At 39.5% G+C, this 17720-nt stretch overlaps 2 protein-coding genes across 14 annotated transcripts in view; one reads left to right on the top strand and one right to left on the bottom strand.

Moving 5' to 3' along the window:
- SCYL3 (SCY1 like pseudokinase 3) overlaps positions 1 to 4119 on the top strand; it is a 40024-nt gene extending 35905 nt beyond the window's left edge. For all 7 annotated transcript variants that reach the window (XM_008525538.2, XM_008525539.2, XM_070591284.1 and 4 more), the window contains 2 exons: positions 2251 to 2945; positions 3423 to 4119. In XM_008525538.2, coding sequence (XP_008523760.2) covers positions 2251 to 2945; positions 3423 to 3482 — 755 coding nt within the window. In that variant the 3' untranslated portion in view covers positions 3483 to 4119. The remainder of the gene's footprint in view (positions 1 to 2250; positions 2946 to 3422) is intronic.
- FIRRM (FIGNL1 interacting regulator of recombination and mitosis) overlaps positions 4120 to 17720 on the bottom strand; it is a 39332-nt gene continuing 25731 nt past the window's right edge. For 3 of the 7 annotated variants that reach the window (XR_011532138.1, XM_008525535.2, XM_070591281.1), the window contains 8 exons: positions 14256 to 14441; positions 12342 to 12464; positions 10865 to 10960; positions 9103 to 9216; positions 7339 to 7443; positions 6605 to 6685; positions 5538 to 5657; positions 4120 to 4461 (listed from right to left, as the gene is read on the bottom strand). Coding sequence is in view for 4 of the 7 variants with exons in the window: in XM_008525535.2 (XP_008523757.1) it covers positions 4273 to 4461; positions 5538 to 5657; positions 6605 to 6685; positions 7339 to 7443; positions 9103 to 9216; positions 10865 to 10960; positions 12342 to 12464; positions 14256 to 14441 (1014 nt within the window). In the remaining 3 variants the exon portion in view is untranslated. Of the gene's footprint in view, positions 4462 to 5537; positions 5658 to 6604; positions 6686 to 7338; positions 7444 to 8947; positions 9217 to 10823; positions 10961 to 11217; positions 11352 to 12341; positions 12465 to 14255; positions 14442 to 17720 lie in introns of those variants that run through there. The other 4 variants (XR_011532137.1, XR_011532136.1, XM_070591279.1 and 1 more) reach the window with 4 other exon arrangements.

Raw genomic sequence — 17720 nt, 5'->3', positions numbered from 1 at the left:
GAGTTGCTTGCAAGCCCTGGCGGGAACCTCCCTTCCCAGGTTGTAATTAAGAGCGCTCCTTCTGCAGTATGTGGGGACTGCTGGGAGGGGCGTGTAGAAAGGAGGTACTCTTAGCCTTTTTTCCCCTTGTTTTCTTTTGCAGTTTACCTGCATGGTCAAACTTATGAATAACGGCTAATATTGAGGTTTATGACAAGTGTACCTAAGGGAAATAACAAGTCTGTGTGAAAGAGAGTTGTTGGGGAAGACAGTGTAGAGAAGGGGGCATTGAGTAAGAAAAATTAGGACTTCAGCAGAGAAGATAATAGCAGAAGTAAGCAGGAGGGTGGATGGCTTGTAGAGGTCAGGTCTTAGAAGGGCTAGGGCTGAGAGGGGGCAGCAGCCTAGCTGGGATGACTTACCCTGGGCTGTTCCCCTCACTCTGGCTTTTTTAAGGCAGAGGAAGTATTCAGCCAAAATTTTGCTAGAATCTTTTTGACCAATGCCCACTCTTGAGTATGAGCTTTCTGGTAAACTGTTAAAGACTACATTTGCTTGAAACAATTTTTTCCAGTTCAAAATTAAATGTCTGTAACATAAAATTTACCATTGAAGCATTTTTTTTTTGAGAAAGATTAGCCCTGAGCTAACATCTGCCACCAATACTCCCCTTTTCACTGAGGAAGATTGGCCCTGAGCTAACAACTGTGCCCATCTTCCTCTATTTTATGTGAGACACCTGCCACAGCATGGCTTGACAAGTGGTGTGTAGGTCCACACCCGGCATCCAAACTGGGCTGAAGTGGAACGTGTGAACTTAAGCATTGCATCACCAGGCTGGCCCCACCGTTGAACCATTTTTAAGTGTCCAGTTTTAGGGTATTGAGTACATTCATATTGATGTTCTTGTACTCTTAGACTTTTATTCTTAAGAAGAAAGTGAGTAGAATCAATTGCAGTTTTAAATGTGTTTAAAGACTGTTAACTGTTATAACTAGGTATCCTGGCAGTTATGTATCTATCTAATCCAACTCCTCAACCTAATGCTGGAATCCATTCCAATCCCCCTCCCACCATGTTGACGCTCAGCCTGTTAAATACCTCTGGGGCAGACAGTCCATTCTATAATAGGTAGGTTTCTTCAGATATATGAAGATGCTCTCTCTGCAATCTGTGTTAAATATTTCCAATTCCCATCTAATACATGATAGAGCAAGAAGCAATCTACTATCCCTTTCATTTTTTTGAATTTGTACTTATCTCCAGATTCTCCCATGCACGTCGTCTGCAGCCAGCAGTCAGATCTCGCCAATCTTGGAGAACTCCTCCTCTGGCATATTCGCCAAATGTTTCTTTCCTGGCAACATGCCCATCAACAGCAAGAAGCACATACAGCGAGATTATTACAATATTCTTTTATAGACAGGTGGAAATATTAAATATGTACAGTTTTTCCACTGCTTGGATGACTGTTTTCCTGAGTAATAAGTTTAAATTCTGAAAATTAAAGGCACTTTGGGAATATTGAGATTGATTTCTCTCACGTGGGCAGCTGGGGTCTCGTCGTCTTTCCCTGGACTGTAGGGTATATCCCTGCCTTTTCTTCTTTTCTTCACAACTGGTGAGAAGAGCATGTTGACATTACTTGAATTCTTTTTTGCACCAGATACTTTACTCTGGGACTGTTGATGGCTTAGTGCAGCACTTAGCAAATTTTATCAAAGTGACAGTTCTGGAAGATGTTGATAGGTGTTCCATGAAAAGTCTTGTGGCTAAATAAGTTTGGGGAAATGTTAGCAGCAGAAAGTCACCACATTGCACAGGACTTCAGGGCCTGGACTACACTGAAGGAAATCTGTTTAAAATGAGGATGTGTCGGGTTGGGCAAACTTACTTGGCACACAATACTGTTTCAGGGTATACATAATTAATATCTTGAGGGTAACACTGCCTGGTTTAGAACATTTCTATATTTGTCTATAGACAATTATGCTAATAAATAATTTGTTTGAATATTTAGTAAACGACTGGATGCTCCAGTTACTTGGCGCTTGGTGTGCTTCCATGAAATTACAATTTAAGTATCTGGATAATTTACATTACATTTTTGTTCAGTTATGTTCTGCTGGGATTTCTGTTTTGTAGTTTAGTGGACATAGATATTTCCAAGAAATTAGATCATACGTTTCTTTAGTGTTAACCTTCTCCTAAATATATTGCTTGCTCTTAACCAACATTTGATGAGAATAATTCTTGTGTATATCCCCACAGGTGATCAATTTTCTCAGCCTATTAAATTTCCCATGAATGGAATCTCAGATGTGAAAATTACCTCAGGAGACAGTGAACACTTCCCATCAAGTTCTAAAAAGTCTGAGGACTGGCCTGACTGGAGTGAGCCTGAGGAGCCTGAAGACCAAGCTGTCAGCGTACAGATCTGTCCTGCAGAGCCCCGGGATGCTGCTGAGTCCCCACTGGCTAACGTGACTGGGGGTGAGACTCACGACGACTCTGAGCTCAGCAGCTTAGAGATGGAAGTAAACCCAGGAGGTGGAATTACTGCTGCAAGATCTGCTACCTCAGGGGAGCAAAAGGCCACTCCTGCTTTGCTCCCACTCCCTGATGAGTCCAAGCCTTTGCAATCAGGCCTCCCCCACAAGACCAGTCTTGCACAAAGTGGGGATGACCCAGACCAAACCAAGCCAGCAAAAGTGTTGTCACAGGAAAGACGCCTTAAGCTTCCCTCAGAACTTGGTTTAGGAGAGGAGTTTACCATTCAAGTAAAAAGGAAGCCAGTAAAGGATCCTGAGTTGGATTGGTTTGCAGATATGATCCCAGAAATTAAGCCTTCAGCTGCTATACTTACTTTACCTGAACTGAGGACAGACATGATGGTTCCTAACAAGGACGATGTCTCACCAAGGATGCAGTTTTCCTCCAAATTTGCTGCAGCAGAAATTACTGAGGTGAGGATTAAATTGTGCTGCTGGTTTAAAGATTTCCCTCATAGGTACCAGGCGCACTGTCCCATTTATAAAAACAACACGCTGTTTTCCCACTGAGGGAAAAGGCTAATGTACACAGTTGGTTAAAATGATCAAGTGGAGCAGAAAATGAATAAAAAGTATAGCAATGCTTGGGGGTTCCTGGGCTACTTATTACAGTAATCTTTTTATTTGGAAAAGGGATTAAACCACGGATGTGGTGTCATCAGACTGATTTTATTGGATTATATAGTCCTTGGAAAGTTATTTTCCAATGCTGTGGTTTTGTAATACTAGAACCAAAGTAATCCTACTTTTTAGCTTCCTGTTCCTTTACTTAGAACGAGGAGATGTATTCTGGCATCAAAAGGTGAGTGCAGGCCCCTTCTGAATTCCTGATCTTTCAGTTTGGATGATTTGTTTCAGCGGTTGCCCTTGCTTTGCTTTATCTTGTTGCAGGGAGAGTCTGAAGGCTGGGGAGAAGCAGGGGAGCTGAACTGGGAAGATAATAACTGGTGACAACCGGTGTGAGTTAAACTTTAGGAAAAAGGATTCCTTAAAAAAAAAATCAAACTAATACCTCAGAAGCGGGCTCTGCAGACATGAAAACCTAAAAGCGTCCTGTTTCTTCCGCACCAGGAGCTCTTTTGTCCAGTCTGTGCCAGCTGAAGTGTGAGCCTTCACGTGCTGGCTGCAAGCCCCGGTGCAGCGGAGGCTCCAGGGCTGGCCTCTGGGAGGAATGGCCTGAGTGCGCTGGACTGAGGCCAGTTTCTCTGAAGAGCAAGGAGCTGTGGAAAGGCTGGATTTACTGCTTTTTTCTAGGACAACTCAGAAGTAAAGAAAATAAATACAAAAATTCAAGCTGATTAGCTTAATTTTGTGCCATTTCCTTAACAGAAGAGTAAGCTCTATTATGAAAAACAGCCTACTGAAAAAGTTTTAGCTATAAAGTATATAAATGATTTTAAATTGATAAATTTTCCCTAGGCAGCTTATTTATTTGTTTACAGTTGTTACTGTCTGAGTGAGCAGCCCTGTGGGCACCTGGGCAGTTAATGACTGTTCCACATGTATTACGTTGTACCAAAGTTCTTAATGAGAAATATCCTCCACAATCCTGTTCTCTAAATGTCCAATAAAGACTATTTTCACTAGATTCAACTTTACAAAAGTTGTTTTATGTGTTTGTTAGAAAATGTACAGACATAATTACATCACGATTTTCATTTACAAGACATATTGTAGGATGACAAACATCATACCCAGTTCTATTGAGTGATCACAGGGCCCAGTCCATTCCAGTTTCGCCCTAGAGTACATGACGTTTCAGAGTGTCAATCCTCCCCTGGAGGGCCTCCATTTTCATGAGAAGCCAGTCTGGAGCAGGAGACTTCTGGAGCAGCAACTCCAGTGCCTCCAGGGCCCCGGCTACTGCCTGCAGCGCTGACCTGTACTCTTCCTCCAGGGGGAGCTCGCGACGGGCTCTTTTTGCATAAGGCTGGCAAGTGAGAAAAACATGGAATAAGTAATGCCATGACACCACCCCCAAAATGACAGAAATAACAAACTTCCTTTTGGACTAGAGAAAAGCTTATTAAAGTTTTATGTGCAAATTTTGTTCTAGTCATTGGTTCCCAAGGGCAGGAGGGCACCCTCCACCCCTACAATCATCTGGAAAAATAAGTGATGGTATTTTTGGTTTGTCACAGTGATTCAAGGTGCTGCTACCATTATTGTCCAAGGAAACCAAGAGAAATGCTGTCTCGTCCAGTAATTTCCAGAGAGTATTCTTTAGACATATAACCTGTCCTTAAAAAAAGCCCCAAGTATGAATTTTCTAAATGCTTTCAGTTTTCTTTTTAATGCTAAGTTTATAACAAGCTCCATGGTCTTTCAGGTGCTTCTGGAGCAAGTTTAAAAAACTGTCAGGCTTAACATCATTGCACTAGGAGTGGGGAGGAAAGGTTGGGGCCAAGACATCTTTTATGTCTTCCTAGGGAAAAGTCATAATAAATTCTTGAGGGCTTGTTTACACTACTGATGTATTTAACTTTATATATTGCAGGCATAAAAGTTACGTATTTTGAAAACAAGTTATTAACAGATACTTGCTTAAACTTGTTGTCTTTTTTTTTCCTTTTGGTGAGGAAGATTGGCCTTGAGCGAACATCTGTTGCCAGTCTTCCTTTGTTTCTTTGTATGTGGGATGCTGCCACAGCATGGCTTCACGAGTGGTGTGTAGGTCCACACCCAGGATCTGGACCTGTGGACCCGTGAACCCCAGGCCGCCTAAACAGTGTGTGCTAACCCAACCACTACGCCACCGTGCCAGCCCCCTAAAACTTTATTTTTTTGTAGTCCCACCTCTGTTCTGTGTTGATAACCTTTCAGGAAGAAGAAATGTGATTTTTAAAAGAGCAACTACCATAAAGCAGGAGAATTATACATGGCTAGCTCTATTTGGTATTTTGATATTCGGTCAGGCCAAGAACCATACTCACTTCTGTTTTCATCAGTAATATGGGCAGAATTTCTCTTATTAAAGCTTGACCCATATTGAAAAGCAGTCCATACCTGTGAAGATGACCACTTTGCTGCTTCTGCAGTGACCTTAGCAAAGGGTTCCCAGAAAACACCTCTTTCCTGTTTCACACGTTCTACTCTGGCAGCTGCAGTTTCATCTACAAACCCAGTCTGCAGGAGAGCAGGAAAAGCCAAGGAAACATCAACATGTTAGCATTCTCCACTAGCAGTCAGAAAATGAAATCAAGGCCAAAGTGTGTGTGTGTTAGTACATGTTGAGTGTTCAACTATTCTGGCTTAGCCTGTGAACTAGGCAAATTTTGGAAGTAAGTTGGATTCATCTGTAAATGTATCCTCTTAGTGTAATTCAGGTAAACTTTCCATGTTCTTCCCTACAGAAAAGCTGTAGTGTCTTTCCAGGAAAAAATGATAGTCTGCTAAACTTTACCATAGTTGGCAAAAGCAACGTGTATACACACGTACTTAAATCCAACTGATGTGTGATATATATATATATGATAAAATATACACAGCTAAATTAAATAGTGGGCATATTATAAAAAACAAATTAAGCGTAAGTAACTGTCTCCTGGTGTTCTAAATTTGCAGTTTAACTGTTCTTTTAGTGCTTCAATTAACCCTTAACTTATGTATGCACAAACGTAATGGATGCACAAACGTCGTAACGTATGCACAAACGTGAAAAGAAGCCGTATGATTCAACAAGTTGGTTCCAACTGTAAAAAGCAGCTTTAAAAATGTCACAGTTTGGAAAAGTAGGTCTCGGTCTCCATCAGTGCAGAAAAGCTGTGCCTAAATTATATCTAAGTTACGGTAGTAACAGGAGCCCTGTAGGCCTCCTGTCCTGTGTGTGTGCCCAGTTACAATTAGTGACAGATTAGGGATCCTCATCAGTCATCTCACTGTCTGACCTATCAGTGCTGCGGTGTCCCAAACTACAGGCAGAGTGACAACAATGCGTCACTGCTGTGCTGAGCACTGAAAAATTTAAGCTAAGAAGATATTCCCCTTGGTTATAATAAAATAATTTCAAAAAGTAACATGATAAAGGACAAAATAAGTGACACTACTATTTTGATTCTATATAAATAAAGTACCTTCTCCAGAAAGGATACAACTTTGTTCTTAGTTTCTTCAGAGCTGAGACATTGTGGAACTATCTCTTCATGATTTGTTCCCTATTAAAAGATTGATAAACAAGACCAATTTTAAGATTTCAACAACTTGCAAAGACAAATACAGGAGTTTTAAGAACTACCTTAGTCAAAAGTGCATTTTAACACAAAATAGTGCCAGACGATACTCAAGACAAGCTCATAGTTCTTTCAGGGTGCCTTAGGATAATGCAGTATGAACTCCTCACAGGTAGAGTTGTAAGCTTTAATTACTTCTGCCCAGTCATCCTGACGTCTCTGGGCCCCTTAGGACCAAGGGCATGACTGCACAGTGACAGGCAGGAAAAGGAGCAAGCCACGTCAGGGTTGTCTTCTCCACAGAACCGGACTAACAGGCCTGTGGTCGTCAACCTCACCACTGGGATAGTTTGAGATGAAACGTATTATCATTCAACTCAAAAACACCATCTGGAAGACAGTGCCTAAGTCACTAGATCTGGTTTGAATGTTTGTTCTGGTTGTTATAACCTACACTTCATTTCTCTATGCCTCATTTTTAGAGCCTGTAAAATAGATGATTAGTAATACCTCCTCTAACAGAAAATTTTATAACTAAGATACAAAAGGAGCTCAGTAAATGTTTTTGGAATGTTCTGGAATATCCGAAATGTTAAAATATTTTGGAGGTCACTGTCATAGATAGGTCTTATAATTACCTCAGCAAACTGAGTAAATGCCTCCAAGGTGTGTTGTTCTAGCAGCCAATTCCTGTCAGTCAGCAGTAAGGCAAAAATAGAAGACAGGTTGGGCAGAATTTTGTCCTAAAAAGAGAAACTTTATTAAATAGAGGCAAACCTCAGGAGAGTACATTCGCTATTCCTAATGTTGTCAAATTTCCATAATTCTGTCCCAGTGAACCCGTATTAAAACATATGTTAAGTCATGTCACTCTTGCTCAGATCCTTCCAATAGCTTCCCATTTCCCTCAGAGTAAAACCCAAAGTCTTTACGCTGGCCTGCAAAGCCCCACTACTCCGCGTTAGCTCTCCTGGCTTCCCTCAATACACCAGGCCTGTTCTCATCTCACAGGCTCTGACTTACTATTTCCCCTGCTCGGAAGGCGCTTTCCCTGGATACCTCCGTGGCCTCCTCCCTTAGCTTCAGGTTTTTACTCACATGTCACCTTGGTGAGGACCCATTTAAAACTGTACCCCCACATACACACACTCCCTTCCCCCTCCTGCTTTCTTCCTCTCCATAGCACTCACTTCATTCAATATACTACATATATCACCACTTTATTAGCCTGCTGCCTCTCAACAGGCTGCAGGGGGGTATTTATTACTTCGGTTCACTATTGAGTCCCCAGTGATTAAAACAGCGCCAGACACACAGCAAGAACTCAATTTTTTCTTGAATAATAAATGAATCAGTCTCATCTCATGGCTTGAAATCCCTCTTATATGCTGATGAATCCCCAAAATTTCTTCAGGCCTTAACTTCACTCCTGGGAATATATATCTTCCTGGGAATATGTAAGGTAATTTCTGCTAATAAAAGATTTGTTTCACAACTTCTGGGCCCGCCAGGGTCTGCAGCTATGCACGAATGAAACAGAATTTTGGAATACATTTATTTTACGCTAAAAAGAAGATAGCTCAAATGCAAGTATCTTTGGATACTTCTGTCCAGAGAGTTGAAGAGAAGCTGTCAATGTCCACACCTATCTCATGAGACATAACCTCACATGATGAAAACAAATGGTATGGTATCATTACCTGTGAACAAGTAAGAGAGCCCTTTAGAAACTAACCAATTACATTTTTAGTTTCAAAGATTTTTATCAACATGTACGGAGTTTAATCAACATGTCCATCATGTTTTTGCTCTAATTACATAAAAATTCTCCTGAGTGAGCTCTTTTTATAGTCTCTCCCATGGAGATGAAAAAAAAGCTGTCTAGAATTGTGTTTTGACCACAGTAATAAGGAATAAAACTCAATTAGGGGATGATCTTCTCGTGTGAAGTATGTTGTAAAATTCAGTGGAAATGTATTGCCAGGCACGTACAGTACAATTTTGTAAATACACAGCTATTTGTCAACTATATATACTTTGTTTTTTAAGACTATATTTGAAAATGCTGCAAACAAGGTCCCTTTCATGGATATAAAACCAAGAGACTAAGTTTGATAAACTACCCCGTTTCCCCATTATACACTGTCCCCCAGAAGTCATAAATACGTTTTCCGTCCTCAGGAACGTTGTGTGCTAGAGTCCAACTGGGATGAGAATCTCAGACTACAGCCAACTCTAGAAATATTTTTCTAAAAGAAAAAACTCAAAATGACTTCAGTTTTGACAAAGTCATCCTCTTGCCACAGAATTCCAGCAATTAAAAGCCTAAAAATCCCTTAGTCAGCAGTAACTCTTACAGAGATTTTGTTAACCCGAAAACAACAGAATTAAGAGAGTATTACCTGGATAGCTTGAGGTATAAAAAGTTTTCCTAGAGAAGATACAAAATCGAGCACTGCCAAACGAACGTGGTCAGGGGGCTCTAGTCTAAGTAGAGAGGTCTGCAAAGTTACTACCTACAGAGGCAAAGACCGAAGAACGGTTACATACGAAAACAAGCATTTTGTAGACATGACAGATTTTCATAGGTGTGTGGGGAGGGGAACAAAACAAAACCCAGTATAGACGAACACTCCATAAAACCGAAACTCCACGGGTGAAATTTGAATAAAACTATCTAACAACTGAGTCAATTATTAAGAGCAGTCATCCTAACAACCATTGTAAAAAAAAAAAAAAAAAGTGCTCTTCTTTCAAATCTTTAAAAATCACATTTTAAATTCTAGTTGAGAATAGTTCATTACTTTAGAGCAGGTTTGCACAGACTTTCTGTAAAGGGCCAGAGGGTAACATTTTAGGCTTTAGGCTTTGGAGGCAACATGTTCCCTCTTGCATTTTTTCTTCTACAAACCTTTAAACATTGTAAAAGTCATCCTTAGCTCTTGTGCTGGAAACAGGAGAACAGAATCTCGCCAGGAGGCCCTAGTTTGCTGACCCCTGATTTAAAGGAACACTGAGATAGAAGTCTTCTGTAAAGGAAGCAAGGCCTAAATGAACAATTTACTTACACTGAATTTTTACAACTTTAGTTATTTGGGTTTTTTAAAGGTAGGTACAATTATATAAAAGTTATCAGTAGTTAATTTTTCAAAAAAGAAATAGAACCTTCAGAATCAACAAAATTGAGTCAATTATTCTACCATATTCTCGTTCTATATAATTTAGTAATCCATGTTACACATACAGTAATTTAAAAATATACCTAATTAGTAAATGTTTGTTAATGCTGAGTTCTTCATGTACACAACCACTAACCAGAACGACTAAACACAAAGCATTACAAGTCTCACTTCCCCCCATCTACTGTGACAGGGTATTAGTTCTTCCGTCATCCTCAACAGGAAGAGTTAGTTTTACCTCGTAACAGTTTCTGTTTCTGTTTTTTATGTGAGTGTAAGTTTAAGTCAACTCTTGATTTGGGGATCAATTCTGTCCAGTATGGACTCATTCCAAAGCCTCTCAACCACTTCAGAGAAGATGAAGGCCTTTCCCCTTTTCTCTCTGCATTGGCTCAGAACCTCCAAAGGCGGGGTGTAACTGAGGCAACACCACAAGGATTCCCCCAGACAGCGACCCCAGTTCTGCCTGTTCCAGCCATGCAAGCTGGGGCCAGAGAGAAAATTCAGTAGTGCTCTTCCTTCAAAATCATTGTATTTCTTCAAAGAAACAATGAGGATGATCCGGCAGTCGATGCTGGTTTTACTCCACACTCCCACAGCTGCTGAAACGCCTTTGAAAATGCTGTGAATGCAGGGCTCACACATGAACTATGACTCCTAACCCCAGGGATTCTTCTTGGGCAGTTAACAGCAATAACAAAAACTTTCGACTATTCAGTATCAGGGAGATAGGATAAGAACCGACGGAGGCTGAATTGACAGTCCAGTGTAACCAACAATACTACAAAAAAGAAAGAGGAGCACTGAGGAAACATCCCTGGACAAGCGATTCTGTGACGTTTACATTCAGTTCAACAGGAAAGGAGAGACAAGGAAACCAGGCAACAAATCATTAAAAACGACTGTTTCTAGAAAGTTACTTTAAGTCATACCAGTTTAACAAGGTCCTCAGCAAACCAAGGATCAACTTTCTCCATGTTCTTACCTGACATATCAGCTGGGGATCTAGAGTTTGAATGAAAAATCCCAACAGTGGAAGTAAAAGGTTGAATGTCTGTTGAACATAAGGTTGACCTGTCACCTTAAATAAGAAACACAAAATGATTTTGGTGAAAATGTGCAATTACATGAGAACAGCAACTTTTTAACAAGTATTTGTTATATACCAGGCAGTATGCTAAGTGCTTCTATTTATTACCTCACTAATACCTTACAACTCTGAGATAGATATTATTACCTTCACTTTACTAATAAGAAAAAGGGGCAGAGAGATTAAATAATTTGTTCAAGATCACATGGCTAGGAAAAAGCAGAACCATGATTCAGACCCAGATTTACCTTGGGTGGGGATCTAATTCTTTTGTCTGTCACTGAAAAGCTTGTACATTCCTTAGTCTTCTTAAAATTCCACTTCTCTTCTCCATAAACGTTTCTGTCATGATATTGTAAGCTGTATCACCAGTAGAGAGATCCTCAATGAACATTTATTAAACGATTTGTGAGGATCAGGGAAAAGAACTTGTTGAAGTCAAAATACTGTAGTAGGGAGGGAAATCTGACCATCCATAAACTTTAATGACAAAACATCTGCAAAACCATTTCTATTATTTCCCAAAGCGTGAATGTTGGCTTCAGCTTCCACTGGCTGGGACAATCAGAGGTCATACATTTATTTCTACTTAGTGAAAGAAAACAAACATCATATTTAGACTTTTGGGGGGGGGGGGTGAGGAAGATTGGTCCTGAGCTAACATATATTGCCAATCTTGCTCTTTTTACTTGAAGAAGATTGTCCCTGAGCTAAGATCTGTGCCAATCTTCCCCTATTTTGCATACAGGATGCCGCCACAGCTTGGCTTCATGAGTGGTGTGTAGGTCCATGTCTGGGATCCAAACACGCAAACCCTGGGCCACTGAAGCAGAGCACATGAACTTAACTACTAGACCATGGGGCCAGCCTCATCATAGTTAGATTTTTAAACTACAATAATCTGTGGAAGACGTATCATTTTAATTGTAACCCAATCATCACTTGGCTTTTTGGCTTTTCTAGGGAAGAGGAATACAAATTAGCCATATCTATCCACTCGCCCCTCCCACCTTTAAGCCGGATCAGTCTCCATTGCCCAAAAGATTTTATAAAAGACCCTAGAATCACAGAAACAGGCTACACTAACCCAAAAGAGAAGACAAACAATAGGGGAAGAGATTTTTTTTTAAATAGGGTCCAACTGTTCATGAAAATAATTAGCTGGACTGTCACTGTCACTTTACTAGGTTCTAGTTTTACTAATTCCACCACACTCTTAAAAAGAACTGGCTGACAGAGAAGGTTCTAATCACAAGTTCTGCCAAGCACCTAAACAAATGAGCTACGTTTTACTCTACAGGGACATTTCAGTACTACTCTCTTTCTGCAATATTTTATGTTCTTCAGGGAAATGATCAGTTGCTTTCCTTACCAGTTTAACGTTTAAAAAACTCCAAAGCTGACTCCCAACTTCCACAACTGCAGTTTGTTGTCCAATATCCAGAGCTTCAGTAGCAGACTGACAAACAGCAAGCAAAGCAGAGAGCACCGTGTTCTGAGGGGAGACGGGGCAAGGCCCTGCGTTTAGACCCCAGCCTAAAGGAGCTGGGGCCTACTCCTCAGCGAAACCCACGGAGGACTCTATTCCTAAGACTCAGAGCCATCTCTTCAGCTATCTCTTTAATACAAGTATATTTTATTAAAATGACCTTTCCTTATACTCAGAAACATTTGCTTCATTTTTCTAAATAAACCTTTTTCCTTTTAGGTTGAAAATTTAATAATGAAATGGAAACAGCATTGTATTTTAATAAATAGGTCTGATACAAATAGTATGATTGAACTAATTTATAATATTCACCAACCAAAAATTCTACCATTTTTTTCACATTATGCACCTAGCAATCTTTTTAAGTTACTAGATTTTTATTGTTGCTGTTGTTCCATAATTAAAGTTCCTCAGCAAACACTGCATTAAACAGGTGTATTTGCAATAAGCAAATACAGTACTTAAGACATACACAATCTAGAATTTGAAACTAAAAACAATCTTTTCTGGATTCTATATATCAAATCTCCCTCTCTGGTCAGGAATGGGGCTGGTTGGTGGTGGGAGTAAAGCGATGGCCATAGGAGAATGTAAAGATTGGCAACAATCCATTAGACTTCAACCACCACATAATTTTATGTAATTACCACACAGTTCTTTATTTAAGATTGACTTATTTCCTTTTACAAATAAACATGTTGAATGATCTGCTGAACTAAAGTTTTGGTCATAGAGCAAAGATTTATTCATTTTTGAAAAGAGGTGCTTTTATTTTACCTAATACAAAAGATTTTTTGTCTTTACTATAGAAATTAGTGCACAATAAATGCAAAACCAGAACAATTTAACCTACTCCAAACAAGGTATTTAATAGTTTTCCCAAAATAAAGGCACAGAAAAACTTATATTTCCTTTGGATATATGTAAACGTTTTAAATTATCTTGATAATCACGGTCAAGTGCCATTCTATAACAGAGTATTGGAACTTTTACACTCATATGGAAATGTATGCCCTGAGAACACCCTGAATTTAAAATTGCAAGTAGGCCCCCAACCCCTCGAATGCCCTGTCCCCATCCTTGCTTGACTTTTCTCCACTTATCACAAAGTGATATCTACATAAATGTATATTTATTACTTATTTCACTGTCCACAGCTCAGCTAGAATGCAAGGCCAGGAGAGGAGGCATTTCTGTTTGTTTTGTTCACTGATATACCCCCAATGCCTAGCACAGAGCTTGGCACATGAGAGCACTCAAAATACCTTTGCTGAATGAATGAGCAAATGAACGAGCAAATGAACGCTAAACTGGAAAATTCAACTACATGTACTATATTCAGTCAATACATTTTAAAAACCATTTTTTACTTCTTACAGACGAATTTCTTTTTTATCTTATTATTTTAAAAGGGAGCATTCTAAACAGAAAGGTACATAAAGGGTCAGAGTAGGTCTATATAAAATGAGGGTTATATCCCGTCAAATAAAAGAATCATGTCTGCCTAATCCAGAGATGTGGCAGAAAAAGACTACAAATGAAGTTTTTCATAATGTTTCATGTTGTTCTGATGTGTTTTGAGTTACAACCACCTCCCCCAATATAATTTACATCCATCAAGATAATGGTAAGTTTCTCACAGACCCTTTTATAAGGTAGAAATCTGAAAACCTTGCTGGGTTCTAACCCGAGGGCAGAGACTATGTCCATCTTATTAACAACCCATCCCCAGGACCTAAAACAGTGCTCAATAAACAGCTACCGAATGACTCAGATCAATCAAAATGGTGATCTTACCAGAGACTCCAGTTCTCCCAGAGTGCGCGTGCCACGCAGCCACTTCTTACACTGTGCCGTGCCCACCCCGGAGACCTCATGTGCAGTTTGTTTCCTTAGCTCAGCAGGTAATGCCTGGAAGGAAATACATTGCCACAGGGGCAGATTTTCTGCTTCTTTAGGGGGAAATTTTTGGATAAACTCCACCTGAAATAAATTGTTAGAGAAACAAGAGTAACAAACATGAGACAGTCTGATGAACAGATGCACAGAAGCTAAGTACTAGCTTCCATATTTAGTATTTTTAAAAAGTCTTTAATTGAATAGTAATCTCACAAGGTACCAGATCAAGGTGACTTAAATGAACACACATTATTTTTGTTGTTGTTGTATTTGTTTCCAAAATGGCAAACACAGTTTAAGTAGAACGCAATATTAATGCACTATGAAGTGTTAAATAATGTATTTCATTATTAGTCATCTCAGCTATTTTATCATATCCCTACCCAATAAATCTATTATTTTCCTAAGAACTTGTGTCCTCATCACCTTGCAAAGTCAAAAGTAATATTCCAAAATATGCCAACTAGACTGATTCAGCCAACCTTTGTGGCCTGCTGTTATCTCAGCCGACTGCAGCTGAGGATTTAAAGAAGCAAAGGCTGTTAAGTTCAGCTCTCCAGTGGGCTAGTTGGCTCTGCTCTCCTTCAGACAGCATACAAAATTCATTTCACAAATGAGCCACCAGTCCAGAACAGTGTGGTTGGCAAATGCATTCTACCACTGAGATAACAATTCAAAGTGTGTGCCAGGTTACCAGAAAGACAGTTCTGTTTTGTCAAAATGAAGTGTCAACAGACTAGATAAAAATGGAAAAGAAAAGTTCTAAACAGTTAAAAGCTTAAATTAGTTTCTGGTGGAAAAACAGCAAAATGAATGGTATACTTAATTACTAAATTAAGCATAACCCAGCTAAAAGTCTATTAATGTAATTTTTTAAGAAGAATTCAATTTATGATATCCAAAATGTACTTATTGAATGAAAAGTTTTCCTACATCAAAAATGAAAAAAAACCCCATGCTATTAAATTTGACAGAGAAACTTTCCTGTTACATACTATATTTTTATTTGAATTTTATTTTGTTTGCAGAAAATATTTAGCTGTCAAAACAAGGGAGAAATCATGTGCCTATCTTTTGCGACAGCTGCTAAAGCCAGAAAAATGGATCCCTCGAGGAGCTGTGTGTCACAAGCAGCCGCTATAGTCCCGAGACCAGACTGCATCAGGAAAGCCGAGAGAACTGCCCCAACTGATGACACCAGTTCAAACATGATCCTTCTTTACAATCAAGTCCAGTGAGTGAATGAACTAGTTCCCCTCCCAAAATAGAAACCATAAATAACAATGCCTTGGAAAATATAAAAGGGTAAATGTTGCCAAAATTTATTACACAGAAAGACTGATTTATTTACTATTCTGAGTTTGAAAACCCTGGTCTCAACACAATTTTAAAGATTTAAAACTGCTAGTAATGACAATACTTCACAAAGAGTGAAGTATAAGGGAATAATTCATAGAGAATTACGACTTCCCCCCCTTAAAACTGAGAAGAGAGAAAAAACACACCAGTGGGCTTAAAACATAAATACATATAGTAATTTTTACTTTACACGAAAAGCACAAAAAAGCACAACTACCAGTGTGCTTTAAATCAGGCATATTAAACCCTTTCCCTTCAGTTAGGTAACCTCCTTGTACTTTTGCTTGTTTCTATAAAACAAGATTACTATTAATAGTTACACACTAAAAGAAATAACAGGATACTCAATAATTACTCTCCATATTGAAACAGAAAACGCATTTTACTCTCTCTATATATACTGGCATTTCCCTCAAAACTATCACTTAAAAAAGAAAGGTGTTTCTTTTTTTTAAGTAAAATATCACTGTACTGGGATTTAACTATTTTCATTTATGTTAATGCTGCACCACTGATAGAAAATCTGGGTTTTTATTTCAATATTTAAAAAGATACATCTTGGGACCAGCCCCGTGGCTAAGTTCATGCGCTCTGCTTTGGCGACCCGGGGTTTCACAGGTTCAAATCCTGGGCATGGACATGGCATTGCTCGTCAGGCCACGCTGAGGCGGCGTCCCACATGCCACAACTAGACAGACCCACAACTAAAAATACACAACTATGTACCAAGGGGCTTTGGGGAGAAAAAGGAAAAATAAAATCTTAAAAAAAAAAAAGATACATCTTAGGGCTGGCCCCACAGCCAAGTGGTTAAATTCGTGCGCTCCACTTCAGCGGCCCAGGGTTTCGCCAGTTTGGATCCTGGGCACAGACATGGCACCCACCGCTCATCAGGCCATACTGAGGCGGCGTCCCACATGCCACAACAAGAAGGACCCACAACTAAAAATATACAACTATGCACCAGGGGGTTTTGGGGAGAAAAAGGAAAAAATGAAAAATCTTAAAAAAAAGGGATACATCTTGTATGCAAATGAACTGAATAATTAATTCCGGGTTCACTACTTGCCCCTCCTTTTCTCCCTAGCCTGTGCTTTCTCACCTTTGCTACTGTCCCCACCTCCCTTCCACTGTCACTATTCTTCAGTTTGTATCTCAAAGGCCACCAGCTCCAAGAACTTCTCCATTCCTACCTGTTCCCACACCGTACCTCCCAGAAATGATCGTCTAAGCTATGAACACCCAACCAAACCCCATCTGTGCCTCAGTTTTGGCACTCATCACGTACCACCTTTTATTATGAGCATTTTTATAGATTTATAATTTCTACTAGGACTAGATGCCCTGACATAGTGCAGTGGTTTCCAAGTTTTTATTTTAAGCAACAAAACACTATTAAAAATTAATTTATGAGCAAGCTTTATAACACCTAAACAATAAAAGCAGATTTCCTATGGTTAAAGGGGTAAGGAGGCAACAGCCCACAAACAGGGGAGGGTCCTGAAATTACCACATAAAGAACAGTTGAAAAAGAATACTGGAGCAGTGGGAAAAGCCTGGATTTTGGAGTAACGGATCTGGTCTGAATTCCAGCTCAGCTGTTTATCACAAGTCAGTTTGGGGAAGTTCTTTAATTTCCCTGAGTTAGTTTCTTTTTCTGTAAAATGGACATAATATCTATCCTACAAGGCTGATCTAAGGACTAAAAGAATTAAAGCGCCCAGTACAAAGCCCGGTCCATCTTAAAGTCTCAAAAAGTATCAGTTCCCTCCGTCCTTCAAGAGGAGGGATCATATCTTACAGGAAAAGGAAAAAGAGCTGAGCGTGGGAAAAGAACTAACACTTATCAGATGTTCACTTCGTGCAGATGCACATTCTGTATCTCCTCAAGTCTCCAACTGCCATCTGAGCACCAGTATCTCAATTTTAAGATTAACTAACTCTTTCAAGGACTCTCAGAACAGAGATTCAAATTCAGGTTTGTCCTTTAATTTTAAATTTTAG

The sequence above is a fragment of the Equus przewalskii genome, chromosome 23, assembly GCF_037783145.1.
Source record: "Equus przewalskii isolate Varuska chromosome 23, EquPr2, whole genome shotgun sequence".
NCBI classification, from domain to species: Eukaryota; Metazoa; Chordata; class Mammalia; order Perissodactyla; family Equidae; genus Equus; species Equus przewalskii.
This window is presented reverse-complemented; position numbering and strand designations above follow the sequence as displayed.